Source organism: Scyliorhinus canicula, chromosome 20 (assembly GCF_902713615.1).
Source record: "Scyliorhinus canicula chromosome 20, sScyCan1.1, whole genome shotgun sequence".
NCBI classification, from domain to species: domain Eukaryota; kingdom Metazoa; phylum Chordata; class Chondrichthyes; order Carcharhiniformes; family Scyliorhinidae; genus Scyliorhinus; species Scyliorhinus canicula.
This window is the reverse complement of record NC_052165.1, coordinates 80,255,266-80,278,407: the sequence shown is the minus strand read 5'-3', so window position 1 is coordinate 80,278,407 and position 23,142 is coordinate 80,255,266. Positions and strand designations below refer to the sequence as shown.

The 23,142-nt window shown below is 46.7% G+C and overlaps 1 protein-coding gene across 1 annotated transcript in view; it reads right to left on the bottom strand.

Moving 5' to 3' along the window:
* Positions 1 to 23,142, bottom strand: part of creb3l2 (cAMP responsive element binding protein 3-like 2) — a 112,683-nt gene that overhangs the window by 52,577 nt on the left and 36,964 nt on the right. Inside the window, exons 2-3 of the mRNA XM_038780851.1 lie at positions 22,286 to 22,493; positions 15,795 to 15,997 (exon numbers count right to left, since the gene is read on the bottom strand). Of these exons, the coding sequence (XP_038636779.1) occupies positions 15,795 to 15,997; positions 22,286 to 22,493 (411 nt within the window). The remainder of the gene's footprint in view (positions 1 to 15,794; positions 15,998 to 22,285; positions 22,494 to 23,142) is intronic.

Sequence of the window (23,142 nt, the reverse complement as noted above, 5' to 3'; positions counted from 1 at the left end):
CGGGACTTGTGGGAGAAAATCGCAGCACCCGAGGAAACCCACGCAGACACGGGGATAACGTGCAGATTCCGCACAGACAGTGACCCAAGCGAGAATCGACCCTTGAGCTGTGAAGCAACAATGCTAACCATTGTGCTACTGTGTCGCCCATGTTAGGTAGTTGGTCCCTTTCTGGGGCGTTGAGCTAATTGATGGGACAATAAGGGTTCTTAATGGATAACCAGCATGAGGGGTTACATTCCAATCGGTCTCTGGCAAGTAGATCAGTCACCATCATAAACAAATAATTGGCATGTATGGAGGCCTGCGAGTGAAGTGATAACTAAGAAGCAAGCCTACATTATGAGGATAAAGTCCAAAAATTCGAATGTTGTCGGGAGCTGACAAATAGGCAGAAAATCAGAACAGAAATGATAAGACAGAGCGAAACATAGATTATATCGTAATGTACAAACCAAGTTTGTTGAAAAGGAAGCACTGCTTTGAAGGATAAATATGTAATAGGACTAGAAGACAGCTGGTTAAATCAGGACATTGACAGAGATTAAAGCATCAGGATTTATTTACGGAAGGAAGAAACACAGGAAAGCAGTTAGAGTAGCAATGTGAGTAAGAGACAGCATTACAGCAATGGAAATAATTAATATAAGTGCTTTACAGTACAGACACAGTACCTTACGGTCAAGGTTAGTTAAATGAAGAGAGGACAATTATTGATTGCAATAGATTAACTAGACAGGTGGAGAGGATAGAAAGACATTTTTGGACTAGAGAGCTCTGCAAAAAGACCTTGTGTTAATCACAGGGATTTTAACTACTCAGATTTTGCCTGACAAATGATCCAAGGGATGGCTAAAGCTGTCCTCAGAAGCAATGCAAGGTTTCTACCTCACTTATATCTGTGACTAAGATAGTCTATTCCTACCTCCACAAGAACACCTGACTTTTCCCCACCCTGTTCAGCTCATCGGAGGTTGAAGCCTCATTCAAAGCATGGTGGCGCAGTGGTTAGCACTGCTGCCTCATGGCGTCGAGGAACCGGGTTCTATCCTGGCCCTGGGTCACGGTCCGTATGGAGTTTGCACATTCTCCCCGTGCATCAGTGGGTCTCACCCCCACAACCCAAAAGATGTGCAGGGTTGATGCCACGCTGAATTGCCCCTTAATTGGAAAAAAATAATTGGGTACTCTAAATTAAAAAAAAACCTAATTCATGCCTCTGTTATATTTTCTCTCCCATATTTTCCGTAACTCAAGATCATCCAACATTTGGGGCAGCACAGTAGTTAGCATTGTTGCTTCACAGCACCAGGGACCTGGGTTCGATTCCTAGCTTGGGTCACTGTCTGTGTGGAGTCTGCACGCTCTCCCCGTGTCTGCTTGGATTTCCTCCAGGTGCTCCGGTTTCTTCCTACAGTCCAAAGATGTGCAGGTTAGGTGGAGTGGCCATGCTAAATTGCCCTTAGTGTCCAAGTGGAGTTGTGGGGATAGGATGGAGGTATGGGTTTGCTCTTTCCAAGGGCCGGTGCAGACCTAATGGGCTGAATGGCCTCCTTCTGCACTGTAAATTCTATGATTCTATACTTCTGTCCGTGTCCTTGCTTAAACCAAGTCCTGTTTCCCTGTGCTCAGTGACTTATATTGGCTCCCAGTCAAGTTACACCTTGACTTTAATACTTACATCCTTGTTCTCAAATCCCTCCATGGTCTGGTCCTTCCCCTTTACTGTAATCTCCTCTAACTTCACAACCCTTTGAGATATCTGTGTTCCTCTAATTCTGGTCTCTCTGCATTCTGAATTATTGGTGGCTGTGCCTTCAGTTGCCTCGCGCCCAAAGCTCTGGAATTCCCTCCAATACACCCCTCTAACTTGCTTTCCTCTTTTAAGGTACTCTTTAATAACAATAATAGACTTCATTGTCACAAGTAGGCTCACAGTAACACTGCAATGAGGTTACTGTGAAAATCCCCGAGTCGCCACACTCTGGCACCTGTTCGGGTACACTGAGGGAGAATTCAGAATGTCCAATTCACCTAACAAGCACGTCTTTCGGGACTTGCGGGAGGAAAGCGGAGCGCCCGGAGGAAACCTTCTTCCCCACTGTTATCAGGCCCTCTTATGGACTGACCTCATCAACACTACATCCCTGTATGCTTCACCCGATGCCGGTGTTATCTAGTTACATTCTGTACCTTGTGTTGCCCAATTATGTATATTCTTTTATTTTATTTTCTTTTCATGTACTTAATAATCTGTTGAGCTGCTCACAGAAAAATACTTTTCACTGTACCTTGGTACATGTGACAATAAACAAATCCAACCCAAACCCACGCAGACACGGGGAGAACGTGCGGACTCTGCACGATGGTGACCCAAGCAGCGAATCAAACCTGGGACCCTGGCGCCATGAAGCAACAGTGCTATCCCTTCAATGTCACCCTATCAGTGTCACCCTTCAAACCTTCCTCTTTGACCATTTGTTTGAAATTATCCTTGGATCATTACGTTGAAGCTGACGGTATAGAAGTTGTTTTCGTAGTCAAGTAGATAAATTAGTTATGACTCAAAATAACAACTGAGAATTCTTTATTTCATTTAGTTTTGCAACAACTGGATTTAAAATATTATGGGGAGGGAGTTAGGCCGTGGAATTATTTTTGAACAGTTCCAGAAAAGACAAGGTGGGTCAATTGCTAGCCTTCTGAGCTGTAAGTAAACCTTCAAAGAAGGTTAGGTTCCGTTTATAGAAATTCCGGAGATGAACACATCCTAAGCTAACTGGGCAGAAAACAGCTGTCAAAATTGTGTGGCTTTGCATATCATAATAGTTTTCAGACAACAAGGAGTCTGCACCTTTACTGCAAGAATGGCTTGTATTAAATGTGCCCAAGAGTTTGACTAAACACACAATGCAGTTGCAGCGAGCTCTGATAACGAAGCAGGGGACCAAGGTACATCATTCAAAATGGTAACTCTGATTGGCAACTACTTTGATTGGCAACTTGACAGGCCAATCCTTGGCATAGAGCGATGAGAGTAATCGTAAATCATGCTTTTTCTTTCCACCTCCCTGGAGAAATCAGTTGAAAGCAGCTTGTGCCTGGACCACTTAGAAATATCACATTTCTGAATTAAACAAGCAGCAAATGAGAGACTGCAGGCTGTGTCTGAACATATATAGCCTATAAGCCAAATGGCATTGCCAGTTTGTTCAGCTAATTTGCAAGCATGTTTAGCCCGTATAACGGCATGTTCGTTTCCTTATTTCTCTTGCGGCAGGAGGAACTACAGGAGATGAATCAGTTTACAGATTCATTCTGTCCAAGCATGTAATTTTGTGTAAAGTAAGACAGTTTCTTGATGCACAAATGGTTGCTATCACCCAAGTGAATTTTAGGCCATCTTTGTTCTTCAGCGGTAGCAGTAACCAGGGGGCTGTCGGGAAGGTAAGTTTACCGTTTTTAAAATTTCCAGGAGAAGCGGCCTTTGTTTTTTAACTAACTTCTGTTTTCAGAGTTGTTTTTTTTGTTTCAGAGCAGCAGGAAACCGGAAGTCGGCCGTGGGGATTTCTGGGAAGGTGTGTAGTACCTGTATATTAAGTTGGGTGGTTGCTAAACCCGAGACACTACACTTGTCTCTTCCACCTCCTCTAACCTAAGGGGTTGAGTGAATATCAGTTAAGCTCTTCCTTTCTTTTTCTTGTTTTATCTAGAGGGGATGGCAGGGAAGGCAGTGCAATGTTCCTCCTGCAAAATGTTTGAGGTGAGGGACGCCGTCAGCGTCCCTGCTGATTTCACCTGTGGGAGGTGCACCCATATCCAGCTCCTCAGAAACCACGTTAGGGAACTGGAGCTGGAGTTGGATGAACTTCGGATCATTCGGGAGGCTGAGGTGGTCATAGATAGAAGCTTCAGGGATGTAGTTACTCCGAAGAATGAAGATCGATGGGTGACGGTGAGAGGGGCTAGGAGGAAGCAGTCACAACAGGGATCCCCTGTGGTCATTCCCCTTAGTAACAAGTATAGCGCTTTGGATACTGGTGGTGGAGGGGGGGGGGGGGGGGGGGGGGGGGGGGGGGGGGGGAAAGATTTACCAGGGGTCAGCCATGCGGTACAGGTCTCTGGCACTGAGTCTGTCCTGGTTGCTCAGAAGGCAAAGGGGGGGGGGGGGGGGGGGGGGGGGGGAGAGAGGAGTAGAGCATTTGTCATTGGAGACTCCATAGTTAGGGGGATAGATAGGAGATTCTGTGGGAACGAGATAGACTCGCGATTGGTGTGTTGCCTCCCAGGTGCCAAGGTCCGTGATGTCTCGGATCGTGTTTTCGGGATCCTTAAGGGGGAGGGGGAGCAGCCCCAAGTCATGGTCCACATAGGCACCAACGACATAGGTAGGAAAAGGGATAGGGATGGAAGGCAGGAATTCAGGGAGCTAGGTTGGAAACTTAAATCTAGAACAAACAGTTATTATCTCTAGGTTGTTACCCGTGCCATGTGCCAGAGACGAGGAATAGAGAGAGACAGCAGTTGAACACGTGGCTACAGGGATTGTGCAGGAGGGAGGGTTTCAGATACCTGGATAATTGGGGCTCATTCTGGGGTAGGTGGGACCTCAACAAATGGGATTGTCTACACCTGGACCAGAGGGGTACCAATATCCTGGGGGGGAAATTTGCTCATGCTCTTCGGGAGGGTTTAAACTAATTCAGCAGAGGGCTGGGAACCTGAATTGTAGCTCCAGTATACAGGAGGTTAAGAGTAGTGAGGTCATGAGTAAGGTTTCAAGGTTGCAGGAGTGTACCGGCAGGAAGGAAGGTGGTTTAAAGTGTGTCTACTTCAACGCCAGGAGCATCCGGAATAAGGTGGGTGAACTTGCAGCATGGGTTGGTACCTGGGATCTCGATGTTGTGGCCATTTTGGAGACATGGATAGAGCAGGGACAGGAATGGTTGTTGCAGGTTCCGGGGTTTAGATATTTCAGCAAGCTCAGGGAAGGTGGTAAAAGAGGGGGAGGGGTGGCATTGTTAGCCAAGGACAGTATTACGGTGGCAGAAAGGACGTTTGATGAGGACCCGTCTACTGAGGTAGTATGGGCTGAGGTTAGAAACAGGAAAGGAGAGGTCACCCTGTTGGGAGTTTTCTATAGTGCTCCGAAAAGTTCCAGAGATGTAGAGGAAAGGATTGCAAAGACGATTCTGGATAGGAGTGAAAGTAACAGGGTAGTTGTTATGGGGGTCTTTGACTTTCCAAATATTGACTGGAAACGCTATAGATTGAGGACCTCAGATGGGTCCGTTTTTGTCCAATGTGTGCAGGAGGATTTCCTGACAGTATGTAGATAGGCCAACAAGAGCCGAGGCCACATTGGATTTGGTACTAGGTAATGAACCAGGACAGGTGTTAGATTGGAGGTAGGTGAGCACTTTGGTGATAGTGACCACAATTCAGGTACATTTACTTTAGCGATGGAAAGGGATAGGTATATACCGCAGGGCAAGAGTTATAGCTGGGGGAAAGGCAATTATGATGCGATGAGACAAGACTTAGGATGCATAGGATGGGGAAGGAAACTTCAGGGGATGGGCACAATGGAAATGTGGAGCTCGTTCAAGGAACAGCTACTGCATGTCCTTGATAAGTATGTACCCGTCAGGCAGGGAGGAAGTGGTCGAGCGAGGGAACCGTGGTTTACTAAAGTAGTTGAATCACTTGTCAAGATGAAGGAGGAGGATTATGCAAAGATGAGACGTGAAGGTTTAGTTAGGGCGCTCGAGAGTTACAAGTTAGCTAGGAAGGACCTAAAGAGAGAGCGAAGAAGAGCCAGGAGGGGACATGAGAAGTCTTTGGCAGGTAGGATCAAGGATAATCCTAAAGCTTTCTATAGGTATGTCAGGAATAAAAGAATGACTAGGGTAAGAGTAGGGCCAGTCAAGGACAGTAGTGGGAAGTTGTGCGTGGAGTCCGAGGAGATAGGAGAGGTGCTAAATGAATATTTTTCGTCAGTATTCACGCAGAAAAAAGACAATGTTATCGAGGAGAATACGGAGATACAGACTACTAGACTAGAAGGGCTTGAGGTTAGGGACACAGACAGTACACAGCCCTGTGTATTGAGAAAAGGAAAACCGGGTACTCCGGTTTCCTCCCACAGTCCAAAGATGTGCAGGTTAGGTGGATTGGCCATGATAAATTGCCCTTAGTGTCCACAATTGCCCTTAGTGCTGGGTGGGGTTACTGGGTTATGGGGATAGGGTGGAGGTGTTAACCTTGGGTAGGGTGCTCTTTCCAGGAGCCGGTGCAGACGCGATGGGCCGAATGGCCTCCTTCTGCACTGTAAATTCTATGTAAAAAATTCCCTTGATGTTGGCGAGTCCACTACTGTTGCAGGCAGGGCATTCCACACCCGTACTACTCTCTGAGTAAAGAACCTACCTCTGACATCTGTCCTGTATCTATCTCCCCTCAATTTAAAGCTATGTCCCCTCGTGCTAGGCATCACCATCCGAGGAAAAAGGCTCTCACTGTCCACCCTATCTAATCCTCTGATCATCTTGTATGCCTCAATTAAGTCACTTCTTAACCTTCTTCTCTCTAACGAAAACAGCCTCAAGTCCCCGATTTAAATGATGATGATGGGATACGGGGTCTCCTGTTCAGTATGTTGGATACGGTGATAGTGCATTCTAAATTTATTCTGCAGTGTTTTCAGAACATAGAACATAACAGCGCAGTACAGGCCCTTCGGCCCTCGATGTTGCGCCGACCTGTGAAACCACTCTAAGGCCCATCTACACTATTCCCTTATCATCCATATGTTTATCCAATTACCATGCCGAAATCGATACTGGCAATCGGGCGGAGAATCCCTCCTGACACCGGGTCACTGTGCTCAGCCCTCTCCAAATCAGCGTCATCGGACCGCGCACAGTCGCAACCCGGTGTGTGCTTTGCCAGCCCACCCGCAATGCTCTGCCTCCGACGGCGCGGGCCACGTGTGGTCACAGCGGTCAGAAGCCTGGCGTGCCGGCCACGGGGAGAGAGGGCGCAAGGACGATGTCCGGCACTACCACACTCAGCAGAGATCCATGCCACTGGACAGGGGGGCTTCCGCTAGGGCTGGGGGGGTGACCAGGAGGTGGGCTGTGGGTCGGGGTGAACGGTTACGCTGTCCAGCACGCCCGGCGTCATCTATTCCGGCGCGAGCGGTGCATGTATGTGGGGGGGGGATCTAGGCATACGCGTAGCTGCAGCTTGTCAGCCCTGCGCATGTGCAGCACGGGACCCGACGATTCTCCAACAGTTTTCCGTGAGATCTACGGGTGTTTCAGGGGGCGCCAGTGCCAGCCCCTCACCAGTCGCAGAATCGGTGAGGATTTTGCGCCGATCTTCCCTTTGTGAAACAGCATGGATCCTCTGTTGGCGCCGGCACTTCGCCTCAGGAACAGAGAATCCAGCCCCACATCTTTGGTATAGCCAGAACTTTCAATTAGAAAACTAAATTAAGCTACTAAAAAAAAGGAAATAAGATGCATTTAAATCTATGACTGCGCAAATATTCAGAGATGATAGAATACATCACCACCTAGTGGTCAGAGACTGAAACTGAATGGTAACAAGAGTCTGTTCCTGAGATCTGACAAAACCTTATTGATTAGACTGGCCAAATTCGCCTATCGTCATTCATCCATCCAGATGAGCTTCCAGTTACTGCAGAAAATGGATTTTGACATACCACTCTGCCTGGAAGACCATTTCAAGTGTTGTTTATTCTTTGCATGAAGTTCCTCATTTTGGCCCCAAATTATTTCTTTACTTGTTGAACCTGTTTCGCTTTGTTTTACTGCCAATTTAATGTATGGCAATGAGGTAGGCATTTTCAATGCATTCTAGTCTATCTCGTTCTGCAAGATTACCTCTCAGATATAGTCCATCCAAGATGAATAGCCCAGTCTCTCTCTCTCTCCCACATTTTCCTCCATAAATCAGATCCTTGGCACGAGGTTTCATGGCCTTTCTTGCCTCAGTGCTTCTCAGTGAGCACAGATAGACACACCATTCAAGGTGTGGTTTCACTAGAGCTCAGTAGTGTCAGCATGACATCCTCCATCTTGTATTCTACTATTGTACTGTGTATCGCAACTTTCGTTTGGCTCTGTACTCCTTACTGGTGTTAGGGTAGTGTTTCCGCTGGGTGCAGTCAATTCAGGTGCAAATTGCACTGGCTTTCTGAAGTGAACTTATGGTTTAAGATTCCGCTCAAACTCCCTCACAAACCGGAGATGATTACTTCTGGTGTTCTCTCCCCAGATGGGGTCATTATCACGTTCAGAAAGTGCCTCAAGTTCGATGTTAGCTGCCTGCCCGTCTGGTCCCACGTGACTTCCTCTGACACGCAGCTCTCCAGCTGCCTCGCCAGGATCTGTGTCTATGTTAAGTAGTGAGATGGGCCCGTATGACCCGCACTCCATCAGGTCTTTGTCCTTTTTGGGTATCAGCGATATGGAGGCTTGTGCCAGTGTTGGTGGCAGGATGCACCTTACTAGTATGGGGCTAGTGATGGTGCAAATCTTTTGCAGAAGTCTGCCAGGAATCCATCTGGCTCCAGCACCTTCCCCACCTGCATGGAGTTGATACTCTCCATGAATTTTCCCAGTTCCAGTGGTGCACCCAGGCCCCGTCTCTTATCTGACCCCCCCCCCCCCCCCCCCCCCCCCAAATGACCGGCATGTCCAGCACATCGCGGAACTGCACTCTTCTGGAGGCTCGGAGGTGGGTAGCCCTCGGTAGAAAGTTGTGAAGCTTCGCTGATCTTCTCCGGCGCAGCAACCAGCCTGTCGCCTCCGTCTTTAAACTGAGCCATTTGTCTAGTGTCTGCCCGCTCTCTCAGATAGTGAGCAAGCTGGCAGCTGGCTTTATCTCCATGTTCATTAAAAGGTCCCTCGTGTCTGACGGAGCTGCCGCACGGCTTTCCCAGTGGAGAGCAGGTGGAAGTTCATCTGCAACTCCTTCCTTTTGCTAGCACTTCTATGGTTGGGGCTGTGGAGTATCGCCGATCCACCTCCAGTATGGCGTCTACTAGCTGTTGCCTGGCTTGCACCCTCCCACCCCAGCCTTTGCATGCCGCCCCACCCTCCGCCTTTGCACTCCTTGAATACAATAATTTCCCACCTAACCACCGCATTCTATGCCTCCCAGAATGTGGAGGGTGAAACTTCCCCATTCTAGTTGTTGTGTACATGGACGACCATGGTTCGCGATACCTGATCGCAAAATGACTTGTCAGCAAGGAGGGCCGCATCTAACCTCCAAGGAGGAGCGCTGAGCCTGGCCCGTCTCCATCCCCACATCCACGTAGTGTGCAGCGTGGTCAGAGATTACAATTGCGAGTAGTCCACTCCCATTACCCCCAGAAGCACCGATGTCCCCGCTATAAAGTTGATCCTCAAGTAGACCCCGCAGATTTGGGAAAAGGGGAACTCTCACTTCCCCAAGCGTCCACGTTGGGGATTTCGCCATGGTCTTTTTATTAAACCTGTGTCATCCCAGTTGGGAGCGTATAAATTTACCAGGATGACTGGTGCCCCTTCCATGACACCACTAACCATGACATACCTTCCCCCCCCGGCCCTCAACTGTCACAGTGAAGGCTGTACTCCTGCCCGGTAGCATGGCCATCCTCCAGTCCTCGCCCCATAACACGATTGGTACATCTCACCCATCCAGCTCCTACATACCCGCAGTTGGTCCGTAACCCTCAGATGTGTCTCCTGGAGGAAGATAACATCGGCCCTCAGACTTTTCAGGTGGGTGGACTTTGGATCTTTTCACTGGGTTGTTAAATCCCCTGATGTTCCAGGTTATTATCCTGATACGGGGGGAGGGGGGGGGGGGGGGGCTCAGACCCTCTCTGCTCCTGTGAGGTTAGCTATACTTGCCTTGTGAATTGTCCTTCTCCCCACCCATTTGCTGCTCCTTCACTGTCGTTGGGGCAACTCCCTCCCTAATGGTACTGTGAATGTATCTACCTCAGGGACTGGTTCAAGAAGGCACTTCACCACCACCTTCTGAAGGGCAATTAGGGATGGGCAATAAACGTTGGCCTAACCAGTGATGCCCACATCCCGTAAATTAATAAATTATTTCTCCCCCTCACCTCCCTCTACTGGCTTGCCCGCCTGTGTGTTGCCCCCCCTTCTGGGAACAATCCCCAACTTCCTCCCCCCAGTGTGTTCTCTCCCCCAGCCCTCCTTCTCCCCCACTGTTCTCTGCGCCACTCCGTTCTCTCCCCCTCCCTCCTGAGGCCCAAAGCCAGGTTGAAAGTGAAGCAGTTTCTTTCCGCGCAAATGTCTCCCCTCTTCAAAATGGGTTTGCCATCACTGTTTTGGCTGGAGTGACTATCTCCGAGCATTTGGGAAAGCTTGCCCTTCTGGCCAGCATCTGGGCTACATATTCCATGGTGTCCCTGCCCTCGATGCCCTCCGGTAGGCCAATGAAACGGAGGTTCTGGCAGCACGACCAACTCTCCTGGTCCTCCACTTTCCCCTTCAGTGCCCTTTGCGCCGCCAACAATCCCGGGTCTTCTGTTTCCAGGGAAACGATTCGGTCACTTTGGTCGTTCACCGCTTTTTCTTGGTCCCCGATTGTTGTCTCCTGTGCCTCCAGTTGTCTGTCTTCTCCAACACCACCTTAAAAGGGGTGAGGGTGTCCGCAACCACCGACTTCACTGTCGCTATCATTTCCAAATCGATGGCATCTGTGGTTCTGGAACTCCTGAGTCATGAGGTCTATCCACTCGCTTATCGGTGGATAGTCCGGTGTGAGTTCCGGTGGCCCAGCTCGCTCTGGTGTGGCCGGCTCCGACTCACTCCTCGTGTTCACTGTCATCCCGTTCCTCCTCCCCAGGCTTTTGCTGGCCCTGCTATCCTCTCAGGTCCTGGAGTTACTGCCAGACATTTCATGGTAGTTGTGGCTGTCCTGCGAGAGGGCGGGGGGGAGGAGGTTGGGGGGCATTTAACAAGGTTTGATGGGTTATTTCCATATAAAGAATTCCGTTCTTCTGAGTTCCCGGAGGGGAGCCACCATCCGCTCAGCAAATCCCCCTCGCGAAATCCGCCTAATGATGTTTCTGACGTGCAACGTCTGGACTGGGCATGTTTTACCTCGGGGCGAATCACGATTAGGGCCTCTTGTGAGATTTTCTGCCAAATCCGTGCAAAAAGAACAAGAGTGCAAAATCTTACCCAAAGCTTCCCATTTTATGAGGGATGGTCAAGAACCCACAGCAGAAATTTGAACTCAAGTTCCTACTGTCTCTGCTCGCTTAGTCCCTGGTAGATCAAATTGCTGATTTAACTGCCGCATTTTTGGCCAATCTAGTGGTGGGCTGCTCTTCAATCAATAGCAAAGTTACAGTCTTTATCAAACTTAACTTCATCAAGTCACTGATTCCAACTTTAGTTTCAAATATCTTTACACAGAAATGGCTCTCCATTCTTGCTTACTTTTCTTTCTTCCAATACCAATAAGCTCATCTATACATTCAACCATCAAGTTGCTGACAATTCCATTCAATATACTTCTTTCACACTGCATGCCCTCACTGCTCACAGTCTCCTTGCAGTACACCCTGACTACTAACAACACAATGAAAAAGCAAGATTTCCTCCATATGAGGTATCTTCTTCACTAATTAAATATTGAACATCCTCCACACTGTCAAAGCCAGATAGATTCAACATGCAGGAGAACTAAGACGATCAATAATACATCCAACCGTTAATTTGTAGAGGTGCAGCATCACTTCCTTGTTTTTATACTCTATGCCTCTACTTGTAAATGCAAAGATGCTATAAGCCTTCTTAATAAATGTTTCTACTTGTCTGGCCACTTTCAGAAAGTTATGCACTTGAACCCCGAGGTCCCTCTGCTCCTGTACTCCCCATTGCACCTATGTTGTTTCCCCACGTTCCTTCCACCAAACTCCATTACTTCACATTTTGCTGTATTGAGGTCCATCTGCCAGGAGCCTGCCCATTTGGCCAACTTGTCAATTTCCCTCTGAAGGCACTCGGCGTCACCCTCTCAATTCACTATTCTCCCTCGCTTAGTATTATCTGCAAATTTAGAGATTTTGTCCTAAATGCCTTGGGCAGCACAGTAGCACAAGTGGATAGCATTGTGGCTTCACAGCGCCAGGGTACCAGGTTCGATTCCCCGCTGGGTCACTGTCTGTGCGGAGACTGCACGTTCTCCCAGTGTCTGCGTGGGTTTCCTCCGGGAGCTCCGGTTTCCTCCCACAGTCCAAAGACGTGCAGGTTAGGTGGATTGGCCATGATAAATTGCCCTTAGTGTCCAAAAAGGTTAGGAGGGGTTATTGGGTTACGGGGATAGGGTGGAAGCGGGGGCTTAAGTGGGGTTGATGCAGACTCGATGGGCCGAATGGCCTCCTTCTGTACTGTATGTTCTATGTTCTAAACACCTACTTCTAAATAATTTATATAAATCAGAAAAAGCAAGGGTCCGAACACTGAGACCTGGGGAACACCACTTTCAACTTGCATACCTACCCTCGGTTTCCTGTCCCTTAGCCAACTTCTAACCTATGCTGCCAAGGGCCCATCAATCCCAAACATTTAGAATTTACTAAATCAACCTGCCATGTGGCACTGTATCAAATGCTTTCTGAAATTTCAAATATGCAACATCCATGGCACTACCTTCATCCACTGCCTGTGTCACCTCGTTAAAAGAACTCAATTAAATTTGTCAGCAATCCTCCCCTCATGCTTCCTCTTAGCCTTCCTTATTCCAGGCATAGCCTCTCTCCTGCATTTGAGATACTCTTCCTGATTTCTACTGTTATTATTATTCCAGCATTCATCATGTGCCTTTCCTTTCTTCCTTATTTTATCATCAATATCCTTAGTCATCCAAGGTACTCTTTAGATATGCTGTATTTATTTCTCATGGGTACATACCTAGCTAGCACTCTATTCATTTCTCCTTTGAAGGGCTCTTATTTTTAATCCAGTGTTTTATCCACCAATATGCATTTCCAATCAACCTGCTCCAGTTCAACTTTAAGACCCTTAAAATTTGCCATTTTCCAGTCTGGGATCTTAATCTGTGACTGATTTTTGTCCTTTTGCAGCTGAATATTGTATTATATTATGATCGCTACTTCCCAATGGCTCCCCTACTCTGACGTTCTCCACCGGCCCAGCCTCATGTCCAAGGACCAGATCCAGCACAGCTTGCTAGCTGGTAGGACTGGAAATGTACTGTTCCAGAAAGTTCTCCTGCACACACGACAGGAATTTCTCCGCTTCCATGCCCCACACTCTACCCATTTCCCTGTCTACCCAACTATCACAACCCTATTTGCCTGACAGATTTCCATAATCTGCCTACAAATGCTCTCTTCCACTTCCTCCCCTCTATTTGGAGGTATATAGTAAATACTAAATAAGGTTACCGCTGCCTTCCTGTTTCTCACCTCCAACCACATAGATTCTAATTCAGGAACTACATTTCATTCAATCCTGGCCTAGGATGGCTGTCTGTGGAGTTTGCACTTTCTTCTAGTGTCTGCGTGGATTTCCTCTGGCTGCTCCAGCTTCCTCCCACAGTCCAAAGATGTGCAGGTTTGGTTGATTGGCCATGGTAAATTACCCAGTAGTGTCCAAAAAATAAGGTAGGGTTACTGGCATGGGGTGGGTGTGGGCCTAGGTAGGGTACTCTTTCCTATGGTCGGTGCAGACTCGATGAGCCGAATGGTCTCCTTCTGCATTGTAGGGATTCTGATTCTTAGAGGTATGATACTATCTTTGATCAAGACTGCCACACCTCCTCCCTTTCTACCCACCCTGTTCCTACTAAAAACCTTACAGCGCGGAATGTTAAGTATCCAGTCCTGTTCTGACTCGAGCCATGTTTCTGTCAATGCTACTATGTCATATGCCCCCAGAGCAATTTCTGCTTCCAAGTTCCGCAATTTTGTTCGCTATACTCTGTGCATTTACATACAAACTTAGCCCAGCCTTTATCTCTTTCTTGCCCTTTGGGAGGCCATTTCTTTGTTCACTGGTAACACTCTCGCTTTCTTTTCCCCATCTTCTCTCTTTTGCCCTCACTGGGACTTTTAAAACTAGGCCCATTAGTCAACCTACCCCACCCCCGCCCCCCGCCTTACAAGTTTAAATCCACCCCCACTATTTATTTTAGATTTCTAGTATCTGCAGTATTTTGCCTCGAAATTTCCAGTTTTCTGAATCAGAAATATAAATTAAAGGAATGGTTAAGAAAAATGAGTTTATTTTCCTTGGAAAGGACATTGAGATGAACCAACTCCTCCTTCTTCCATTACCCTGCCCTGTGGCAGTGCTTTGTTATTGCCTTCTGCAGTATAGCTGACGTGGCAATGTTCCAGATCTTCCCAACTGCCCTCAGATATGTTGGCTAATCACCCTGTTTGGCCACATTATGCATGGGGCTTCCACGTCCTGGAGTGGGACTTGAACCTGGAGCTCCTGGACCGGAGGTGGGGGCGCCACAAGACCTCCCTATGATCTAACTGAAGACATTAAAAGCCAGGAGGGAATTGACAAGTTGAACCAGGGAAATTAAGTGTGGCGAATGGTTCAATAAGCACTAAATGGTAGTTAAAAATGGAGTAAGCATTGTCAACAAGCACAGGAGAGCTGCACTAAGTCACAAGAGAGAAGCAGCCCATGACAGTTCAAGAAACAATGGATGCATTTCTGGAGACAAATGGGGTTTGAGGTATGCGATGGGGGAGAACAGGATAGAATCATAGAATTTACAGGGCGGAAGGAGGCCATTCGACCCATCGAGTCTGCACCGGCCCTTGGAAAGAGCACCCCACTTAAGCACACGCCTCCACCCTATCCCCATAACCCCACCTAACCTTTTTGGACACTAAGGGCAATTTAGCACGGCCAGTCCACCTAACCTGCACATCTTTGGACTGTGGGAGGAAATCGGAGCACCCGGAGGAAACCCTCGTAGGTAGGTTTGTATTGGTTTAGTGGGATTTCGTTTTCCATATATTCGAATTTACAAAGCACATTATCTTGTGAAGTATGTGGGCATGTTCAGCAGTTTTCATGCTCAAGGCACAGAAATTTATCGCTTGATAATTAATTTCAATATTGCATAGAACCTTTGAAGTAAAACAAATCCGATGGTTCGGCTGATATGCATTATTCAGATTTCCTGAGATGAACATAGAGACTGTCTTGTTCATGTTTTATTTTAATAGCTGGCTAATCTTTCAGAATGACCATTCCAGTGTTGTAAGAACTTCAATCATAGGCTCATAAGAAACAGAAGTAGGAGAAGGTCATTGTTCTTCTTTGCAGTTATGTCCTTTGCCCTCCTGAAGGCTAATTTATGCTCAGAGGCTGATCCATGGGCAACAGTCCTCTAATATCATTTATTCGTCATGTTCGAGTTAGGTAGCAATACCCTTGCTACCTAACTCGAACATGACGAATAAATGACATTAGAGGACTGTCGGCCATGGATCAGCCTCTGAGCAAAAGAAAGACATCACTGCTAAAGAAACTGTACTTTTGCCTCTATTCATATACATGTGCACTTCCCAGCAGCGATTATTCAAATACAAGAGGATCAGAAATCCTGCTTGTACAATGGATTGTCCAGTTATGATCAGCCAACTCAGCCTAGCCTAGGATTCAGAGACAATGTTTTTTTTCTTCTAGCCCACAAAATTACAGAGCTCCAGAAGTAGAAACAGATATTAAAGTACTTCTCACCTGATCAATTGGGACTGTATCAAGAGCTGGTTCAATTGCAGGGGTCGTTTCCATCTTGTCGAGTGCAATGTCTACAATCATGGAGGTGGTTCCGGTTAAGGTAACAGAAGGAGCAAGACAATTAATATCACAGAGGAGAGATTCATGCTTCAACGTGATTGGCTTTAAATCGGAGCCCACTGACCAGGATTCACATTCCATATCTGCGGAGGAAAGTTTAAATAAAATTAAATTTTGCAGTCTTGATTATAAAGTTTGGTTGCTATTAAAAAGAATAATTGTTTTCCCACTAGTGGATTTCCTAATATATAGTATCAGGAAGGGTATCCATGCGAGCATTCAGGTAGCAGCCACATCCTCCTGCTCGATTAGTACCATTTACTCCTGTTCATCTGTGCACTGAGTCACAATGCTCGAACTTTCTACCTGCATTCTCCGAGATATGTGCAGCAGCATTGGTGCTTCCAAATACGGCCAGGAATTATGCAGGATGCTGGCCATGGCAAACAATCAGAGGGCAGAGGCATATATTACAAATTCCAAAACCACCTTCAACCAGCTGGCATTGCAATATACTACATTTTTAGTGGCTGTATATATATGTCTGTGTCAGAAAATGACAAATTAAAGTGTTAATGAGGAAAAGGTTGTACAAGTCCAGAGATTGAAAGCAGCCTTACTTCCTCACTTCACTTCAACCTTCACTTCCTCTGAGATCTCATACGCAAGTCCCGAGCAATCCCTCCAAATGATTAAAATTTGTGGCAGTCCTCCTCCAGTTTGTCTATTTATTATCTATTAACTTAACGTTCAAACAGTAATTTTGCAAGTATATAAGTCTCAGCTATGTAATTTAGTTCATTTGAGTAAAAATAGTGATCACTTATTTCTTGCAAAATGTAAGAGATAGGGTATAACAACAAAAAAGATAGATGCGTAAATTTTTAAATACACAAATACTAGCTGATAAGGTCATAATGAGTGAAAAACACTCATGTATAGAAGAGTAGGAAAGCAGGGAGGTATTTTTAAATTCACACAGACCATTGGGCAAGCCATACTTGGAGTACTGTATGCAACTCTGGTCATATGTCATATATGGCGCAAAAGGCCATTCACCCATCGAGTCTACACCAGCTCTCTGTAGGACAATCCAGTCAGTCCCATTCCCTCGGTCTATCCCCATATCCCTGTAAGTTTATTTCTTCCAACTGTCCATTCAATTTACTTTTGAAATCAGTGATTGTCTCCACTTCTTACTACTGTTGTGGGCAGAGAGTTTGGGCAGCACAAGTGGTTAGCACTGTGGCTTCACAGTGCCAGGGTCTCAGGTTCGATTCCCTGCTGGGTCACTGTCTGTGCGGAGTCTGCACGTTCTCTCCGTGTCTGTGTGGGTTTCCTCCGGGTGCTTTGGTTTCCTCCCACAGTCCAACGATGTGCAGGTTAGGTGGATTGGTCATGCTAAATTGCTCTTAGTGAGGTTCGGAGGGGTTATTGGGTTACAGGGACAAGATGGAATTGAGGGCTTAAGTGGGTCGGTGCAGACTCGATGGGCTGAATGGCATCCTTCTGCACTGTATGTTCTATGTATACTATGTCTACGTAGAGTTCCAGGTCATTACCACTCGCTGTGTAAAAATATTTTTCCTCACATCCCTCAGCATCACTTGTCCAGAACCCTAAATCCATGACTCCGAATTCTTGTACCATCAGATAATATGAACAGTCTTTTCTTTGCCTACCTTATTCGTAATCTTGTACACCTCCATCAAATCTCTCAATCCCCTCTTCCAAGGAGATCAATCCCAGCTTCCCCAGTCTACATTGCCTCTCCTATCCCTTCTGCAAAAATGCATCTCCTCACACTTCTCTGTATTACATTTCACCTGCCATTTGTCTGCCCATTTTGCTTGCCTATGCCCTGTTGCAGTTGATTTCCCTTACCCTCACTGTTTGCCACTCCTGCAAGTTTGGCACCACCATCCAACCTGATCAACAACCATTTGATGCAACCCACTGCTTTCAGTCCTTGAACCAATTTTTAAAAATCCAAGCTGACACTGGTCCTGCTATTCCATGAGCCACAATTTAGTGACTGAGCTTTTTATGTGGTATTTTATCAAATTCTCTCTAAAATCCATATTGACAACATCCATTGCATTCCCTTCATCAACCTTCTCTGTTACTTAATTAAAATATTCAGTTACATTAGTCAAGCAGAATCTGTCATTTTTTTACAAATCTGCGCTGGCTCTCCTTCGTTAACTAAAATCTCAAGTGCCTGTTGACTCTTCCCCCGGATTTTTATGTTTACAATGTTACTCACCACTGAGGTTACCATAACTGGCCTGTCGTTATTGGGACTGCCTTATCGCCCTTTCTTGAATAAGGTATTAGAATTGCCACTTCTCAATTCTTTGGTACTTCCCCATGGAAGATTATGGCAATTTCTTCTCTGCCCCAGAGGTGGAGATGATGTGGAGAGGTGGAGGTCACTGAATATTTTTAGGGCAGAGGTAGCTCGATTCTCGTTGGGCAAGGAAATCCAAGGTTATCAGGGGTGTGAAACTCAAAACACAAACAGATTAGCCATGATGCTATAGAATGACGCAGCAGGCCCCAAGGGGCCGAATGGCCTACATCTACTCCTATTCCGTATGCTTGTATATCCCGCTATCTACAAACCCATTTCCCTTAGCAACTTGGGATGCAAACCAATCAAACCGGGTGATTTATCCACATTGCCAGCCTTTACGGAAAATCTTTCCAATTCATTTTCACCCCATCCATTAATTTTGTCAGCATCCTTTTGCTCAGTAAATACCGATACAAAATACTCATTAAGTATTCTGGCCTTGCCCTCCACCTCTCACTATTTCTTTACTATTTCCATGCCAGTAGAAGCAGTCTCCGTGTTATAAAATCGATATTGAAAAAATCTTTATAAGGATATCACCTGAAAGGAGTGGACACAAATATCAGGAAAGATTGATCAGGCTTTGGCTCCTTGCTTTGGAAAAGAAGACTAAGAGCAGACTGTTGAACGTCTTTAAAATTAAGACAGATCAGGAGAAACTCTTTGTGCTTTTGGGAACAAGAGAGCATAAATAGTAAGTAAAGTCGCCATAGCCCAGATGACCATAAGCTGCTTTCCCCTTTGAGGGGGAGAGCTGACTGGTGGTGATTAAATCGGAGGATCACCACACCTCAGGCGAGGAGCAAGATTGAGAAGGCAAAACCTTCATGAATAAGCTCAGCCGATACAGGAATTTAACCCGCGCTATTGGCCTTGTTCTGTATGACAAACCAGCTGGCTAGTCAACTGAGCTAGACCACGGATGTTCATCAACAGGTCAAATAAAGAATTAAGGATTGAAACAGAAATCATCAACACATTTAAATGGAGGTCTGAGGCATGAGAGGGATAGGGTGGCAGGGATCGAAGAATTGGAGAAGGATTGGACAGAGTATAAATACCAGTTTGGACATTCTGTGCCAAGTTATCTGCTTTATTGCTGAAGATTCCATGCAACATGTGCTTAACTGGCAACCCATTCTGGCCATTAAGGGCAGCACGGTAGCATTGTGGATAGCATAATTGCTTCACAGCTCCAGGGTCCCAGGTTCGATTCCGCCTTGGGTCACTGTCTGTGTGGAGTCTGCACATCCTCCCCGTGTGTGCGTGGGTTTTCTCCGGGTTTCCTCCCACAGTCCGAAGATGTGCAGGTTAAGTGGATTGGCCAATGTAAATTGCCCTTAGTGTCCAAAATTGCCGTCAGTGTTGGGTGGGGTTACTGGGTTATGGGGATAGGGTGGAGGTGTTGCCCTCGGGTGGGGTGCTCTTTCCAAGAGCCGGTGCAGACTCGATGGGCTGAGTGGTCTCCTTCTGCACTGCAAATTCTATGATCTATGATTAACATGCATTATATATCGAGGGGCTAATGGAAGGATTTGTTGTGTTTAGCGGAACAGAAAATGGATACGATTTAAGGCATGGAAAGAGGCCATTCAGCCCATTGTGCACTTGCTGGCCAACATCTAATCCCATGTTCCAGTTCTTACAAGTTATAGTACCTCAAATGCAAATCCAAGTTATTTTTTAAACATGATGAGGGTTTCTCCCTTTTAGGCAGGTAATTTCAGAAACCCACCACCCTCTGGGGAAAGAAAAATACTCTTAAATCCTTCCACCAATTACTTTAAATTTATGATTGAATATCTACTCTGGGGCCCTCAATTTTTACACATCAATTAAATTTCCCCTCAGCCTCCTCTGTATCAAAGAAAACAAACCCAGCCTGTTCAACCTTTCCTCATAGCTAAAGGACCCATGAAGGTTTTGGTACGCCAATAGTTTCAGAAACAGGTTTTGTATGCCATGCTATTTCAAGGCATTCATTTTAAGCAAATAAGTAAGATTGCATGACAGCTTTTCAGATGCCAGCTCAAAAGGTTCTTGGTGGTACTGCATACTTATGTCATATAACGTATATGACACAAGTATGCAGTACCACCAAGAACCTTTTGAGCTGGCATCTGAAAAGCTGTCTTGCAATCTTACTTAATAAGATTGCTCATTTTACTTAATAATGCCAGGGCAATTAACATGGCATATTTTCCTCAGATCCACCATTTTTAGTTGCATGCCCCGGTGTGTTTGAGAGGAACACTTTGTCAGCTACCTGCAAAGTGTTTTGAACGACTCTTCTCTGGGGAAGGCATACCTCAGTGATAGCTAAAGTAATCTTGCATAGTCATATTTCATGCTTGACCATGAAAAGACACTATGCTTACATCTGTCCATGCACATCAAGGAGCGTTCCTTTGGCCACAAAAGAGACCAATAACATGGCGGAGATAAGTTGAACAATATGAACTGATGGAACACAATAATGTCACTGTTAGGGTTCCGCGGTCCTTTTTTAAGCTGGTCAACAGAGTGATCACGGGCTTCGTCTGTGCGGGCAAGACCCCGCGAGTAAGGAAGGTAATGCTTGAGCGGAGTCGGGGAGGGGGCGGATTGGCGCTGCCAAATTTTTAGTAATTATTACTGGGCTAATATAGCCATGATCAGGAAGTGGGTGGTGGGGGAGGGGTCGGCATGGGTGCGCATGGAGGTAGCTTCATGTAAGGGCACCAGTTTGGGGGCATTGGCAACTGCACCTCTGCCATTCTCGCCGCACGGTACTCCACCAGTCCAGTGGTGGTGGCGACCCTGAGAGTTTGAGGCCAGTGGAGGCGGCATGTGGGAGCATCGGTCTGGGCCCCAATCTGTGATAATCACCGGTTTGCCCCGGGAGTATGGACAGGGCGTTCCGGTTATGGCGGAGAGCAGGGATTGAGAGAATGGGGGATATGTACATAGAGGGGAGCTTTCCGAGTATGAGGGCATTGGAGGAAAAGTTTGGGTTGGCGAGGGGAAACTAATTCAAGTATCTGCAGGTGCGGGACTTCCTTCGTAAACAGGTGTCAACCTTCCCGCTCCTACCGCTAAGGGGGATTCAGGACAGGGTAGTTTCCAGAGGGTAGGTAGGAGAAGGGAGTGTCTCGGACATTGATAAGGAGCTTATGGGGTCAGAGGAGACAAAGCTGAGGAGCTGAAGCGCAAGTGGGAGGAGGAGCTGGGAGGTAAGATAGAGGATGGTCTATGGGCAGACGCGTTGAGTAGTGGCACGCGTCCGTAACATGTGCCAGGCTCAGCCTGATACAATTTAAGGTTGTTCACCGGGCTCACATGACAGTGGCCCTGATGAGCAGATTCTTTGAGGTGGAGGACAGGTGAGCAAAATGTGCGGGAGGACCGGCGAACCATGTCCACATGTTTTGGACATGTCTGAAGCTTAGGGGATTTTGGCAGGTGTTTGCGGACATCATGTCCACGGTATTAAAAACAAGGGTGACGCTGAGTCCAGAGGTGGCGATTTTCGGAGTGTCGGAAGACCCGGGAATCCAGGAGGAGAAAGAGGCAGACGTTGAGACCTTTGCTGCCCTGGTAGCCCGGAGACGGATACCATTAGCCTGGAGGGACTCAAAGCCCCCGAAGTCGGAGACCTGGCTATCAGACATGGCTAGCTTTCTCTGTTTGGAGAAAATCAAGTTTGCCTTGAGAGGGTCACTGTTAGGGTTCGTCCGGAGGGTGGCAACCGTTTGTCGACTTCTTTGCGGCAAATTAATCGTCAGCAGACGGGGCGGGGCGGGGGAGGGGTAGTTTAGATTAGAGTAGGGGGTCAGTAAGGATGGGGCTTGTACGAGAGGTAAATGGCTTTTGCACTATGTTTATGGTTTCATGTATATTGTTTATTTTGTTGTTGTTACTGTACCAAAAGTACCTCAATAAAATGTTTATTAAAAAAAAAATAGCACCAATCGCTGAACAAGAATGCGAAAGCAACTTCCAATAAATATTAAAATCAGGATCTTGTACATTTTCAGAAACAAAAATATGCATTTAGTGCAAACCAAATCCGGAAATAAAAACATCACATAAATACCTTCGTTAAAGTCATCTTCAGTTGAGATCTGTGTGAGTGGGGACTGTGGTCGAGAATCACCCGCCAGGGAGTAGCTGTGTTCAGCCTGGATGTGTGGAGCGGGCAAAAGATCCGCATCCATCAGCTCGCATTTATCAGAAAGGAAAGGATCATTGAAGAGATGGCCCAGCATATCCTTGGAAAGCTCATCCAATATCTCGGTGAAGTGCTGAGGAAATAGGCAAGAGAAGAAAAGAGGTTTGAGATTTGGAATTATGCCCAATAACTAATTATGCCCAATAGGGCAGCACGGTAGCATTCTGGATAACACAATCGCTTCACAGCTCCAGGGTCCCAGGTTCGATTCCGGCTTGGGTCACTGTCTGTGTGGAGTCTGCACATCCTCCCCGTGTGTGCGTGGGTTTCCTTCGGGTGCTCCGGTTTCCTCCCAAAGTCCAAAGATGTGCGTTAGGTGGATTGGCCATGATAAATTGCCCTTAGTGTCCAAAATTGCCCTTAGTGTTGGGTGGGGTTACTGAGTTATGGGGATAGGGTGGAGGTGTTGACCTTGGATAGGGGGTAGGGTGCTCTTTCCAAGAGCCGGTGCAGACTCGATGGGCCGAATGGCCTCCTTCTGCACTGTAAATTCTATGTAACTAATGCTGTAACTTGGCATTGTTAACACTTTCAGAGAAAAAGTAAGTGGCAAAAACAATCAAAGTCATGGAAATTTTAAAAAGGGTTATGTACAATTCTCCTTGGGAGGGGGATAGAAGAGTTTGATCTGTAGCTGAGAACATGTTCAGTCATTTTACTGATATGCAGGTTTAAAGTGGGACAAAAGGCAGTGCAGGGTTCAGGGACCAGAGGTTTGCATG